Here is a 15,947-nt window from a genome sequence, read left to right on the forward strand (position 1 = left end):
GCTGTTACTACGTTGCGTCGTTGGGATAAAGGCGGTGAGACGCACACGGCGCAGAGGACACGGCTGCTGTCACATGCTGCGCAGGCTAGGACCTTCACCGACTGGCTAAACAACTACTTAAAAACAAGAAATGTGTTTTCTTATGGTGGTAATTTCGCTTGTATCGTGAGTACAGTGTATTTGGAAGCGAAAGTTTGGCTAATTTCGTTGCTTGGCTCGTTGTTCGGCCGTGCGTTTTGGAGTTACCGAGGAGACGCCATACGGTAGAGGGAAGGCTGACGTGACTAAGGCTTAAAAAAACAAGAAAGTAACGACTTTTGGGAGTAACTGACAAAAAAAGACGATATTTCGGGGACAATGGTGAGTATTTAGGCTTTAAAATGACAATTAACGCACCGCCAACAACCTGTTTGCGTGTGTGCGTCCTTCCTCGTGCTGGTACGACACTGGAACACGCTGTTCATGATGTAAACTTGCAATAATGAAAGTTGCATTTTAAAACGAAGGATGTCAAATAAAAATGTAACTTTTTATATCAACACAGCTGGTAACTTGAGACGCACTTCCTTAAGCCTATCCAAGGTTAGCCAAAATGCAATTCAGGGCGGTTTAAACTGGTCAAACGGTCAAAACTTCACCAAGCTGCTGGTGAAGCGTGTTGGGTTACTAATTAACATGGCCCTGGGTGGACATTATGCGAGACAATGCCTGCAGATAAGCCCCGGTACATGTGATTGAATGCTTTAACAGCGTGGTGAATCATAATCTGTCTGCGTACAGCTAGCTGTTACACAACTGCGGCTAAGTGGCTTAATATATTTACTGCGCGCCACTCCGCTGTGCTCCATTTGTGTCAACTGTATATAATAAAAATGTAGAATTACTGAAACTATGTTTTTAAGTTTGTTTTGCTGATTCTTTGCGTTAGCTTAGTTTCATCGTTACGCCGCACGTGAGCGCGTGGTGGGAGCATGGTGGACAGCCGTGCCATGTGCTTTGCCGTTATAACCCCGTAAGAAATCACATATGCGTCGAAATACGGTTCGCTGCGGTACTGTCACCGTCATTTAAATGCATTTTTTTTAGCTAAATATTGTTTATTGCGTGTATTTTAAATGTGTCTGGGTTTAAAGGAGGATTGAAGCTCATATTAGCCTTGAAAGGATGACAGGTCAAAATGCGCTCGTTGGAGTTACGAACGCTGTGGGCGGGATCAACGCTCTTGCGCTACTTCCTCACTCGTGACCACGGAGGACCAATCAAAACTCTGTTTCGTGTTTGTGGGAGAAACGTGTGTCAAAGGCATGGAAGTGTAATAGGATCTGGAAAATGAACCAAAGATGGTGTCGTGTTGTTTTCAAATTGCCTGTGTTCATTAGCGCGAAATGCGAAAAAAAAAAAATCGTCTCGATGTGCGACGTCACAAACATGCGTCAGAGCGATAGATGCAAGCGTGGAGTTAGCGCGGGAGTTGGAGCGAAGCTAGGCTAAATCTTACCAAGCTAACTTTTAGGTGTTTGATTTAAAAAAAAAAAAAAAAAAAAAGTGAATGGAGTTAAACTATAAATGAATCCCTACAAAATTCGATCTTTGTGAAAGCTGTGATTGCCCTGTCACCCGAACACGGGCAGTTTGAATCTCCAAAACATGCATGGTGCTCTGTGTCTATGGGAGAGTTCACTGTCTTATCCAGGTCTTCTTAAATCCACTGTTCAAGGCCTTTTTTGCTGGCAAAGTTCTCAAGAGTGTATTTATTACTATTTCAGTGAAGTGTTTCAATGAGTAGCTGCCAAACCGAGGCCAAATTGTACATTTGGTTTGCTTACTCACCATTTTAAAGGTTCACCCTTTAACTTTGGAGAGCCCATCATCTGCTTGTCTGCATGGAGAGGTTATTCTTTTGCTTAGATATGTTTAATGTCATACTGCAGAACACGGCATTCAACTTTGTACATCTCCATGGAGACAAGCAGGTGGCGAACCCTACCAGAAATCATTCTTACACTTCACCTCAAGTCAAGATTGGATAATAATAATATATGAAAATCTGCTAGCAGGTTGCTTGTGGGACTGCAGTGTTAGTTGCGCAAATTAAGATTTCATTTGTCTCATTGTCTAGTGTTGATGTTAAGCCCAGTAAATGAACTTTATGTAGCCTGCACTCTACTACAGTCACAATGGTTGCCAATGCCTTAACCTCCAGACAGAGGACACACACAAGTTTTCATTCTCAGGCCACGTCTCATGTTTCAGCCTGGAACCTCTCAACTCGTGTCTGCCTGCTGATTGGTGTTTTGGTTCTCAAGATGATTATCCAAATTATAAAATAAATAAATGTCTAATACTTACAAAAGTACAGGACATTTATTTTACAATTGTTATTTGTAAAAGCTATATTTGTGTTGAATAATTTGGCTTTTATCTGGGGCTACAGTGAGGTCATATATATGAAATTGAAAATCAAAAATCTGAAATACAGTTAATTTTGACTTTCATTGTGTTTCCAGGTCACAACTCAGGGCACCAGTCTGAACCCGAACGCCCAGGTTTGGCAGGAGGTCCCCGTCCTTCAGACCGACGCTCTGGAGGTCACTGAGGACTCAGCCTGGATCAGCACCTACCCCCCTCCCATCGACTTTGTTGAAGGTACAAACTTGTCTCTTGTCATCTCCTTTTTAACTATAAACAATATCTAAAAATTATAGGTTAAACAGAATACTAAAGCACTGGTGCTGCTAATGGATGCTTTGTGTTACCTCTACTACATAAACATCTTTAAACCCCACTCAAAGATTTCTTCCCAGACTGTTTTACGTGCTGTTTGCAAAGTCAGATTTTGTCTTTGTCATTGCAGCACATTGTTTACTTGGTTACAAATTTGTTTTGAGAGCCAAGAACGATGTGTTCATTCTTTATTATACTGAGCACTTTGGCTTCACAGTTTATAATCACAGTAACACGGCAATGCCCAGAGGGAGTAGGCAAAAGCTTGGGGCAAACCCATTTTACATTTGTGGTAACAGCTGTTTTATCAGAATAAACATTAGTATAGTATAAAATGGGTAAAAGGGGGAAGTGGGAACAGAGGAGGGGTCTTGTTTATAAAGTGTGCTTGGGTACAAAAATGTTACTGATACTTGTGATCTATAAAAAGACAAGTTGGTGTGAAAAAAAACTCAGAAGTGAGGGTGTTTTTAGGAAGTTTGTGGCATTTTTTTTTTGTCCCTTTTTTAGTAGAAATTCCATGTTAATTTTTATAAAGGAGACCCCAGTCCCTGCAGTGTTCTGGTACTCATGTACGTTTTCCTTCATTTCTAGATTATTCCGAGTTTCCTTCTCCGGATGGAAAGGACTTTGGTTTGGTGTATCCCGATGGCTCGGACTACGGCTCTGATTATGACCCCGCTGCCCCAGAGGTGATGGGGGGCACGTGCGATTACCCTGATCTGGCGTATCTGGTGTTTGAGCCTCCGTACAACGGGACAGTAGAGGAGGAAGTGATGGCTGACAAAACTCTGTCTGAAGAAAACCTCAGGGAGTCTCTGAAGAAGCAACTCGAGTTCTACTTCTCCAGGTAAAATCACCTCAGAAAACTGCATAAACATGTTAACGGTACTGTAGAGTTGCCAATGAGGTAGTGTGTCCAAGCTTTTGCCTGTTCGTGTACTTTATGGACCCATTCAGTGCATTCATTGTACCTGTTGTTGTTGTTGTTGTTGTTGTTGTTTTTTAATGGTCTCAAAAACGGATCTGGCTCATTTTAAGCAGTTTGCAGTTGTTCAAAGTTATTCCTCACTTACCTTATGCATTCAGAACATCCTAATTATTCCACCACTGTATATTACAGCCTATAATTCCTTGTATTCTTTAGGGAAAACTTGTCCAAGGACCTGTATCTGATTTCCCAAATGGACAGTGATCAGTTTGTGCCGATCTGGACCATCGCCTGTATGGAGGACATCAAGTCTCTGACCTCTGACCTGGAACTCATTGTTGATGTTTTGAAAAGTAAGTGTTGGAACCAGTCATTGTTTGGGTGACAAAGTATGCACAGTAGTAACAGAGTGTAAATGGAAGTCTATAAATACAACCCATGTACCCAACTTAGGCCTCTCAAATTTATCATTTTATCCACGTAATAATTGTATGTTTGTTTGTTTTTATTCCTCAAAATGTACTTTTTGGAGCTTTGTACCATGTTATAATGTAATAATTCCCTCATCAAAAACACACCTGAAGAGGTTTTACATGTCATCCATCAGTTTGACTAGGGCCAGGGAGAGATCATTAAATTACTCAAACCTTCTTTACGGTTAGCTATAAGATTCTGTCCAAGGCTCTGCCCACAAGTCTACGTCACCCATGCTCCCACATGTCAATTCTCCATAAATATACAAAACAATACACTACAGCACATTGCATCAGGTTGGTGAAGTTGTAGTTTCATTAAGGCTGATTGTAATGGAAAGGGAAAGTGACTTGACTCGCAGTGTCAAAAACAAAAGGGAAACTTATAAAACTTGCTAATATGTTGTTTTTGGCGACTTTACCATCTTACCGTTTTGTTCTGAAAATGCTTATCTAAATATTTATATACTGCCATCAATTTAATTGCAACTAATCCATTACCAAGATGATTGGCAACCAAATTAGTAATCGATTAATGGCTATAAGGTCCACACACAGACTCCAAAACACGCCATGAGCTGAAGGGGATCAAAGCTAATCAAACATGTAAAAAAAATTTTGATGGCTAACCTACTTTGTCTGTGAATATGCCCTCAAGCCACATCACTTTAACTTAATCTCTGTTGAATTTGGTAAAACTGACTTATTCAGAGGCCTTTCTTGATCTAAACAACTCAACCACTAGTCAAAGGTATCTGTCTGTAGGTTCTGCAGCTCGTAATTACTTCACTAAAGTGTTTTATTATGCAGTTTATTTATTGCAGGAATGATATGGTTCATTATGAAAGTTTTTACTGAGATTAGAACATTGTAGAGTTATGGTGGTGCCAGGCTGTCCATTACAAATATAAAAAGAAATTATTGCAATCTTGTGGTGATGAGCCCAACCTTAACCGCATCTCTAATAATGAAATAATAATTGTTTTTGTTGCAGCGTCTCCTTTGGTCCAAGTTGATGAGTCTGGTGAGAAAGTCCGACCCAATTACAGCCGCTGTATAATTATCCTGAGGGAGGTACCCGAGACCACACCCGTTGAGGTACCCATTTTATTTCTGATCTTAGAGTGCATATGACAGGTTTTCATGTTCCAAATCTGATTTGGTTTGGTGCGATGGTTCCTGTGATAAATATTTCTCATTGTTTTACATCAGTTAAGTGGTAGTTGGGGGGAGGAGGAGGGGGGGGGGGGGGGATTACAAAAATACAGGAAGTAGCAGTGAGTTGTAAAACAGAATCCCTCTGCTTAGGTCATCAACGCAAAAAAAAATCCATCAAAATACAGGAACTATTTACACGCAAAGAAGACTTTTTAAAAATATATGTATTTGATAGAGACAAGTATGTACTGGTAACATACATAGCATTTTTTGGCAAGACTAAATTTACAGTGTCTCTCCCTTGAAGCTTAACCCCTTTATTTTGTTGAATTAATTAGTCTAATCATAACTACTCTGCACTTTAGACAAGTTTTAGCCCATGGTAACATTATGGTTGCTAGTTAATCTATGGAAATACCTCTGCGTATGTCATATCTGTTGCCTATGTCCAACCACAAAGTAAAATTTTAAACTTTAAATACAATCATCCGAAGTATTGTTTTAGTTGAATTTGTAGTCTTCATTTTGGCAGCCTAACCTGTCATATGTGCGTTTTAAGACTTTAATCTGTGTAATTTTTGGATTGTGGTTAAAATGATGTCATTGTCCTTGTATTTGTTTTTATTGCAGGAAGTTGAAGCACTTTTTAACAATGAAAACTGCCCGAAGACGTTGAGTGCCGAGTTTGCACACAATAGCAACTGGTACATCACCTTCCAGTCTGACAACGATGCGCTGCAGGTAAATCTCACGTTTTACTTTAGGTTTTTTTTACTTTTGTTAATGGAACAATTAAAATAATGTAACTCTTCAGGCTTTGAAATACCTGAGGGAAGAAGTCAAAATCTTTCAAGGGAAACCGATTATGGTGAGTACTTTTTTAATTTCTTTGTTTATAAAAATCTGCATTAAAAAAGTCAATTATGGGACTGATTCTCCAACTGTTTCATAGTAAGCACAATTTTTTTACTTTTACAGTACTTTCATAGCGCCTACTTAATGCATTTTAAGAACATACAAACCAGCCCCTCTAACCTCACTAAAGGTACACTGTGCAGGGTCTGAAACATTATATTCTTCATGGAGATGTTAGTCTTGCCTGGAACGTCCCCCAAAATGACATTAAAAACAACCAAGAGGCTCCACCAAACAAGTGTTGTTTTTTTTGGCCATAAAAAGACCTGTAATTGAATAAATGAAAGATAAGTTTTATACAAGAGTGAGATTTGGACACAATTACCTCCTATTTATTATGTGTTGTTTTGGAGACTTTAATAGAATGCTACTTTTTGCCTTTCAAAAGACTTGGTCGTAATCCAAAGAACTGTGCTTTTCAAGTAATTTCTTCTTGTCTGTGCTGGAACGGAGCAAAGGATCATGGTCTATGTAGTTTCCAGGTGGCGAGATGGGGAGGGAGAGAGAGACACACTTGTATCATGGGCCATCTCCATATTTGACTTACTGTTACATCCCCAGTTTATGCCGCACTGTGGAACATTCAAGACAGAACAATGAGCTTTACATGAGGCCAGATGATTTACAGACTCAAAACATCAGGCTTAAAGGTGCTGTCACTGGAGCTGGTTAAATGTGACCACACAGTCGAGCTGAGAGGTTAATCAAAGTCTAACAAACCACATTTTGAATGAATGCAAATTGCAATGGCTCCACAATGACGTTGTTATTCTGCATAAATACAGCTAGCTCCTCAGTTTAGAATTTTAGATAAAACAGACTAACTTATAAGCAAAGTAATTAACTTGAAGCCTGTTTCCTACATAACTCCAGTAGACCAGAACCCTCCAGTAGACTGTAACCCCCCAGTGATGATCAGTATCGCGCTTGGAAGGACCCAGATGCACTGTTTCTGGCTGAGAGGAGCTATTTTTCTACATTCTCTCATCTCCCCCTCTCCTCCCTTCTCCCTCTCTGTTTCTCCTTCTCTCCTCTCTTCTCTCCCTCCTCTCTCCCTCTCCCCCTCTCTAGTCGGTACATTGTTTTATGGCCTAATGACCGTGAGATTATGAGATCTGAGGGGACAAAAGTGTTTTTGCGTGACGCTGGCAACAAGTGGCATGGAAACAGTTTATAAAAATATATTAAAGCCACAGTATGTCACTTTCAGGAGGTGACATGTCTCAGAAGTTTTATGCCATATTGTGGAAGATTGTTCATGGGTTTCACACTATCCAACCGTTCTCCCGTCATTATAATATTTTGATTTGAATTGGTAAATCATTATATCTTGGAAAGTCATTCAGATCAGGAAGGAGTTGCTTGTCTAAAAACCATGAATAGCCAAAGCAACAATGTTTCTGTGGAAATGAGCAGAAAGAGGCCCCCCTCCAGGCCAAATACAAATCAGGTTTGTGGAGATGCAAGCCTGCCCCCATAGTAAGGACGCATGTTTTTCAGAAAAATAAAAATCTAACTGAAAAAGCATGCTTTTGTCTATTTTTGTGGCTAAAAAGTTGCATACTGTGGCTTTATTTGACAGTGTATATTTGCATTTCACTTCTCACTCTTTTGAAAGGCATAAAAGTAAAGATTTATTTTGTATCTGAGTTGTAAAAATGGATATTGTGGTATAGTATTTTCATTACTAATCCCATCTTGGTGATTAATATACTTGATGCGTGGTCTTTAAAATGTTGTAAAATGCATTTTGATTTTGAAAACATAACTATACCAAGAGAAAACTGGCTCTGACTTTTTAAATGAGCAGCATCTATGATCTTATTATATCTACACTTCTTTTTTTCAGGCTCGTATCAAAGCCATCAACACATTTTTCGGTAAAAGTGGATTTCACAGCGTGGACTCGAGTGTGTTCTCTCAGCCTGCTCCTCCTCCTCAGACTCCGCAGCCGTTCGGGAGCCCAGTCTACATCGACATGCAGCAGGTTTACAGCCCGCAGCCGCAGTACCCTGTCTATCCTGTGGTGTCGCCTTCCTGGAGCCCCACACCTGTGCCCTACTTCGAGACGCCTCTGGTGAGAACAGATTTACTTTAAATCTTGTCCTTAGCTACAAAGTATCAATCAACATTCCCTGGGGTTGTGATGCTAACTGCAGGCACTGCTCTGTCTGAAGCTGTTACTCAAGTTAGACTTTAATCTGAGCTTTTCTTTCTGGTCAGATTTTTTATTTTATTTTTTTAAACAAGTGACTTGAGTTGTTTAACAGCACAAAATTAACTAGTCTATTATTCTAAGTCCCTCTCACGTAACATTACAGTCACAAGCTAGCTAGCATTAGCCAACAGTTTTTCATTTAGTCACTCCCCTTTGGCTGTGTTTGCTACTGTGTGCACCATGGTAATGGCTGAACATCCCGCCATACACATACATGCAGAACCCCGCCAGTGTAATGCCACTGCAAAGTATCAATTAAAACACTCGACTAATCTGGAAATGGACTGAAGCTGCCATCGTCATTCGGGTTATATTTTACATGGGGCCGATCTTGACAGCACATAAAGCTTTTAAAACATCCAGAGGATCAACAGTGTTGACATGTTGGTCACATGACACTGAACATTTTTCACAAATGAACCACTTTATCAGATTTTAGCAGCAAAACATTTCTCAAATTCTCTATTGACATGAATATGATCCCCACTTAACTAAATGTGACTAAACCACACTTCCAGAGGCAAAAGTGGGTGGGGCAGCATAAGGCTAATAAGGCAATAAAGAGTCACCATTATAGGCCTTAGATTATGCAAAACAGACTTCGATTAAGACGATGATATAATATTTTCTTATTGCATCATCATTAAAGCTGATTAAAGTTGTTCAGATTGTTTCATACATAAGTGAAAGCTGGCTTGTAGTAATTTAAAAAATGGAGACCTCAGGTACATGGCAATTAAAAGCCGTAATGGTTGGCAGGTGAAATGCCACTTTTGGAATAATCATTTCTAGAAATGCAGTTTTAGTTAAACAAAACAAAACAGTATTTTTGTTCATTGTAAACTATAAAACAAAACCAGCAGTCTTTATCATATACATTTTAATAGCTAATTTTGGCTACAAATGCATTCAGTCCCACTGAACACTTTGGCCAGTTGAATTCACACATGTGTGTGTATATATATATATATATATATATATATTTTATTATTTTTTAAACCTAGTTGTGTCCTCACAGATCTGTATTTTCCCATATTTGTGACCAGTGTAACTTTTTGTTCTAGGCCCCTTTTCAAAACAGTGGATACATGAACGGATACAGAGGCTCAGGAAACTACAAGGGAAACTCGCTGTCTGTGAACGGCCATGGCCCCAGAAGCAGGTACGAGACTTAAATCTTTATTTCAGAATCATATCTGGTCTCACTGTGAGATGGGTGTTCACATTCCTCTGCAGTTATGCTGTTTATTTTAGTCCGGTGTCGTTTTTTGCGTTGGTCCTGGTTTAGAACTACTGTAGCAAATGTAGTCCTATTTTAGACCTGGTTTAGCCCTAGAATAGTCCTGTTGGCTTGGCGTTCATCTTGATTCACCTTGTAAGTCAAACACATACTCTGTAAAGCACTTTGTATGGTGATTTTAATGTTTTTCTTATAATTCAAACACATTAAAATGATTATTTTGATGTTTGTTTTATCTCATTTTAAGTTGAAGATTACCTTTTTTTTTTTAAGACAATATTGAGTTTGATCAGAACTAGTGTAAGGTCACATGGTAAAAAACAAGATGAAACTGTTCAGGAAAAGTCAAATTTGATCCAGTTATGCGTTTATTTATTCCAGTACTGACACTTGTTCAAATGAGTATCTAGTTTCAATGCTAGTTTTAGTATCTGATTTTCTACACAGTCCTAAACTCAAGCACACATGGATCATATGGATTAGTGCTGTATCTGACGTTGTTGTTTTTGCGGTGGCAGAAACCAGGGTTACGCAGGGTCCGGTTGCCTCATGGATGTCGCTCCTCAGGCTCAAATATCCGGAGCTCCCATCCGACCCCCCTCAGATGCCCTGTCCCCGACCTCATTCCACCCCAAGGACAGCTCTCTACTGCCCCCTGTGCACAATGGAGATGGGCGACCCAGGTAAACACTGTTCCACTATTTGTCCCACAATGTTATTAACCACACATGTCTGTACTGTTATTACGTTAATTATATGTGCAAATTTTAAATAAATATTCAAATTATGTAGGATTCAGTGGAATAAAAATGTTAAGTAATGGTTATAACTGCCCCTTTTTAAAATGATGTATTCCTAGTTTCCAAGACCTTTCCATTTTATCTGGTTTTCTTGTTGTAGGAGACCGAACCATAGAGGAATGAGGAGGAAAAAAGAAGATGATGTGAACGCTGTAAGTTTGTTTTGTTTACTCACCATAATAAACTTTAAAGTGAATGACAGGTGTTTTTGTTTTTTTAGTTCTGACTCTATTTAGCACAGGTACTGTCCCGCCAAACATTTATCATAGTTTTGTGTCAGTGCCACTTCCTGTATTTTTGTACTTCAACTTCCCATAAACTGAGTTCTCAAATGGAATCCCTCTGTCATTTTCACTGAAAACTCAATCTAAAATGTAGGACTTTAAACTGTCAGAAAAATGCCTTCGTATGCGTAAACTTTCACTTGACAAAACACAAAGATGCAGTTCTGTGTTTTTGTGTCAAATAATCACTATTCTGTAAATTAAATTAGCTTTGGCCTTTGTAAACATTACGGTTGCTAGGTAACAGGACTGGAATGACCTCTTTGCCATGTCATATCTGCCGCCCGTGTTCAACCAGGAAGTAAAATAACTGTCTTGCTCTCTCTATTTGAACAATTTTGCTGGAGTTTATAAAGTTTTAATGTAATAAGGATAAAAGTGCAGATGAGGCAATCATAACATCTAAACAGTAGTCCCATGTCAATCGTTTTCTTAACCTCTGTCTTACTGTCTTCATCACAGAAACCACATCCCACAGCTGAGGTCAAACCGCCCCCTCCGAACTTTGACCTGGCTGCATGCAATTTCCCTCCTCTTCCAGGAAGTGTGGTGACAGCGAAGGAGGAAACTGCTCTGGACGTGTGCATGGCTGATGTGGTGCGCGGCCTCAAAGTGTCTGATAAGGTGATGATGTCTCAGCATGTGTGTGTTACTTCATCATTTATCAGAAGCTTAAGAGTTTATCTGCTCCTAATTGGCTAATTTTATTTTTTACTTATTTTATTTGTAAAGGGACAGCACATTTCAAAATGTAATTAAGTAAAGATTACAGCCAATGTGGCTAATTTCCATCTTCAATCCCTCGGCAGGTTGATGTTAAACGGTTTATAGGACGGGGACGAGAACAGCAATGAGAATAGCAACAATAACAAAAGCAAGCGCATGATTTAGGCCTCATTATGTTGCAGAATTCAATAAGTGACTGTTTAGAATTGCTCTACAGCTTTGTCAGAGTCTCTGACAAATAAACTTTTTATTTTTATATAAACTTGAATTTGAAGTATCTGCTCTGGTCTGGGTTCATATTGGGGGATCATCAGAGAGTGAAAACGGCATTTATTTACTTGAAACAAAAATAAAAACTGGTCCTAATGTGTTATGTAGCTGTTGTATTTACACAAAGCTGTCCTGCAGTAATGAGAGATGGACAAGTTCAAACATTACAAGTCTTTCTCGGCTGACCACAAGTATTGAACATATAAAATCGATGAATTAAGACAGTGAGGATACTGAGAAGTGAGAAGCAACAAACTTATGAGTGTTCTGGTGCAAGCCTCACAGTTAACGGCCTTGACTAATTCCCAAACGGCAGTCCCCAGACGAGCTTTTGACACATTAGATTGACGAAATATGTTACGAAATATGCAGGAAGGACAAAAACTAATCCAAAGGAGATGGCATTACATGAGGCGGTAATATTTTTCAAAGGTGCACTGTAAGGTATGGTAACACTCAAAGTTAAATAAATGCTTGAGGAGTAAGTTGAATGGCACGCTGTGGAACAGTAGGTTTGGCCTATTAGTTTGGCTAGCAGCCCTGGTTTGAGCTTGGTAAGAATTGTCCTTGTTTAGTCCTGGTTCAGTTCTGGTGCAGTCCTAGTTCAGCCACGACCACATTTGTAATATACTTTTTTTTTTTTTTTTTTTGTTAAAGCTAAAACATTGCTAACGTATATATTTTTATTCCCTCTTATAGACGGGGAGTCAGGAATTTAAAGAGTCTAAACCTACAGATCAACCAGATGATGTTCAGAGCAAACCTGTGTCTCCTTCACTTCCTACGCCAGAAGTAGAACCAGCAACCTCATGGTAAATATGCAAAATTATATTACATTTATAAATAAATACATGGGTATAAAATTGTCTTTTCGTTACAGTAGCTCTTCTGAGTCACATAAAGATGACACTGAAGTGGACACTCAGGTTTCAAACTTGCTGTCGGAGACTTCGGTTTCAGAAGAACCTCAGACCACAACCAGCCAATCAGCAACTACTGTGTCAGCCCCCAGCGCCCCCTCCCCCACCTCTGAACCCGTAAGTACACTTACAAAGCTTTTCAAATATTAAAATATATGTACTGGCCATATTATTAGGACAACCTGGTCACTTTAAGAATCTGGAAATTACATAGAAATGGACATTTTTATCAATTTATTTTTTTAATTTTTATTTTATACGTATGAATTGCCATACAAATAGTCGGCAGTACTGTGAGTTATGTATTGAATTGTGAAGGACTTTATCTTCTAACCATTGTTACTAAGGTAATGTTCAATTTGTTTTGTTTTTTTAGACCAGACCATGTATAGCTAGGTCAAGATAATTACTATAGGGACTTGTATTGTTCATTTATTGAACAATATTTTTGGTTTCAATATTGTGTGTAGATTTTTATGCAATAGTGGAAATCATTTTGTTGAAATTTTATGGCAAACTGTTGCTTCATTATTTTTTTGGGGTTTTTTTGCAGCCGAGCTCCAGGCTTTTAATGATGTATATTTAAAGGTCGTATATTACACAAACTGACTCTTGGAGTTGTTTTAATTCATTCACATGTTTAAGTAACTCTTTATTATTATTCTGTCTACATCTCCAAAGCTCAAAATGCTCTGTTCCACCTTGTGATGTCATGAAGTGGTAGTTTTCAAGTTAACAGCTCCTTTTACCTTTAGTTCAGTAGAGATTGGCAATTTCAGGGCTGAAATGATTCTAGTGAAGGGGTGTGGAGTTTAAAAACACAGTGGAGCACTATCTGTATTACCACATGACATCACAAGGTGGAACAGAGTGTTTTCAGTCTGAAAGAACTCAGTTTGAGAAGAACTCGGCCTAAATTTGCAGGGTTTGTTTTGTTTCATTCAGTCATGTTTAACACACACCTCCAACCATGTTTTGATGAGGAAACCTAATATAGATCAGGAAAAGGCATAGACTAGAGTGTTCCCTCTTTTTAAAAGGCCCCACATCATGCCAACGACACAATAACAAGAAATGTTATTATAAATTTGTACTATTTCTCTGTAGCAATAGATCAAAATACACAAGACATTCTGAAGCCTGATATAACTGTATTTTTAAAAATGTCTTAGGAGCCCAAAAAGTTGAGCTACGCCGAGGTCTGCCAGAGACTCGCCAAAGACCCTCCATCCATCCAACCGTCTCCCCCCTATCCTTCCTCTCCTCCATCTCCCCCCGCACCTCAGCCCAACCAGCCCCTGCAGGAACTCAAAGTGAACAGGGTACAAGAACCAAGGAATCACCCAAACAAACACAACTCTGAAAAACCCAGAAACCACCAGCACCCGCGCCATTTCAGAGGTTCCCATGACGCAGACAGACCAGCACCCAAGAACCGCGACAGACCCAGGAACTTCAACAAATCGTTCTCTGCACAGCGAGGATCTAAACGCAGCGGGAAGGAGCAGAACATCCCTCCATCACCAAAGTAGACTCTTGAAATGAAATTATATGTAAAAAATAATAATAATAATATTTGTACATAATTGTAAATAAGGAGATATATTTTCGAGGACAGCTTTTCCAGTTGTTGTTCCCATGTGTAGATTATTAACGGGCAGGCTGCCTTGTCCATTATAGATTTTAATTGGAATTTACTGCGGTTTTGAAGTGAAAATATGGATTATTTTGTGTCAAAGTGCACATTTTTAGACATTTATGAAGTCATGAAACGTCTAGGTCTACTGAAATCATGAGCTTGAGTGTTCTATGTTTTGAAAGAGGAATATAATGTTGGCTAAATGAGAGAATTGTTTATTTCAGTCAAAATGAACCGAACTGTGTCTAAATACTTTAAACAAAGTAATTTCTTGTTGATAATTTAACTATCAAATTGTTGTTCTTTCTCTCATAAGTTCCTTTTGTAATCGATTCTGACCTTGACTGTAAAGACTATAGTTATTCTAAGATGTTTTACTAGTTTAACCTTGTCTTGTAAGTCCAGAATATTTGTATTTTATTATACAGAGGGATATCAGTCTGGTACCTGCCCTTTTCGTTGCGGCTCAAGCCAGAACCAAACATGATCGTTTCACATGCGTCACTGGAAAAACAAATCCGATTGGACGAAGGAGCTCACGTACGATTTACAAACATGATTTTTACATTGTCTCCTCTCCACAGATCTAACCTGTAACTTGCTTGTCTCCATGTAGATGCAAGTTAAAATGGGACACTATGCACTAAGTAGGTGGGTTCTGACGCCTTGTGTTCTCCATGGAGATATTAAATGTTTCAGGGAATAGCATGAAATGTGGAAATTTCCATGGAGACGAGGCTTTTCTCCGCGGCTTTGCTCATTGATTCTGCAGAAATCCACCATGTTTTTCAGCTCACTTGTGAGGTATATAGTTGGTTGGGGTTTTTTTTTTTTTTGTTGTTTTTTCCTCAATGTGGATGGATCCTGCATGTCCCTGATTGGCTAACCCACCTGTCAATGAAGCCCATTTGAAAATGGGCTGTTCTAGCAATGACCAGACTTTTATAAAGAACTAAATAAATATGTTCTGGATCCAGGGCAAAGTTTAATCTGTAGCATAATATTTGACTTTTATCTTCATTCATTGAGATAAAATCTATGTAATTATGTTTTGTGTGGTTATAAAAAGGTTATACAGTTTCATGTAGTTGGGTTTGTTATCGTCTTTAAACTTGTAACTTATGTTAAAGTCTGAAATGTTTTTACTCCTTGATAGATATATATATATATATATATATGGGCTCTTGTACTACGTTTAGTCAAATTGAGTATAGCTTTGGATATATTTGTCATAGTTTGAATAACGACGCACTTATATGAAGCATAGAAATTATATCTGAAAATGTTGATTACTGAATTGTCTGGGATTGTGTCACTGTAGCGTTTGTTTTAATCTTTACAGTTCTATTTGTAGTGTTTTTTTTTCTCTTAATTTCCATAGTTACTAGATAATTTCACTGTATTATGGAGAATTATGCCTCAAATTAAGCTGTGCCTTCACCTGTATAACATGGTTTTTGGATCTCTTTGGGCATGATTAGACTGATGCATTGTGTGGATGATTTTTAATTAAATGTCTGTGTGTGTATTCCTTTTGGCCGAGTGTTGTCTTTACTATTAGTGCAAAGCATTTAAGTTTATTTATTTGATTTAAGTTTTATTCATAGCACACAAATATTGGTTTGGTGATGTCATTGGCTTGTCTCCAT

General features: G+C 38.6%; 1 protein-coding gene across 1 annotated transcript; it reads left to right on the forward strand.

Annotated features, from left to right (window-relative positions):
• Positions 1-14: 14 nt before the first annotated feature.
• On the forward strand, positions 15-15,826 carry larp4ab (La ribonucleoprotein 4Ab). Its single transcript, XM_033965898.2, has 15 exons — positions 15-360; positions 2,508-2,646; positions 3,319-3,574; positions 3,872-4,008; positions 5,123-5,226; positions 5,917-6,027; positions 6,101-6,154; positions 8,051-8,278; positions 9,484-9,581; positions 10,178-10,342; positions 10,560-10,611; positions 11,206-11,367; positions 12,439-12,551; positions 12,620-12,776; positions 13,832-15,826. Exons 1-15 carry the CDS (start codon positions 358-360, stop codon positions 14,189-14,191), a joined length of 2,139 nt encoding a protein of 712 aa, XP_033821789.1. The 5' UTR covers positions 15-357; the 3' UTR covers positions 14,192-15,826.
• The last annotated feature ends 121 nt before the right edge of the window (positions 15,827-15,947 follow it).

This window comes from Periophthalmus magnuspinnatus, chromosome 5, assembly GCF_009829125.3.
Source record: "Periophthalmus magnuspinnatus isolate fPerMag1 chromosome 5, fPerMag1.2.pri, whole genome shotgun sequence".
Taxonomy (NCBI): Eukaryota; Metazoa; Chordata; class Actinopteri; order Gobiiformes; family Gobiidae; genus Periophthalmus; species Periophthalmus magnuspinnatus.

Excerpts from the sequence above, each read along its gene's own strand:
- larp4ab (XM_033965898.2), top strand. Across the intron at positions 6,028-6,100 it reads CTGACAACGATGCGCTGCAG|GCTTTGAAATACCTGAGGGA; the intron begins GTAAATCTCACG and ends GTAACTCTTCAG. Across the intron at positions 9,582-10,177 it reads GGCCATGGCCCCAGAAGCAG|AAACCAGGGTTACGCAGGGT; the intron begins GTACGAGACTTA and ends TTGCGGTGGCAG.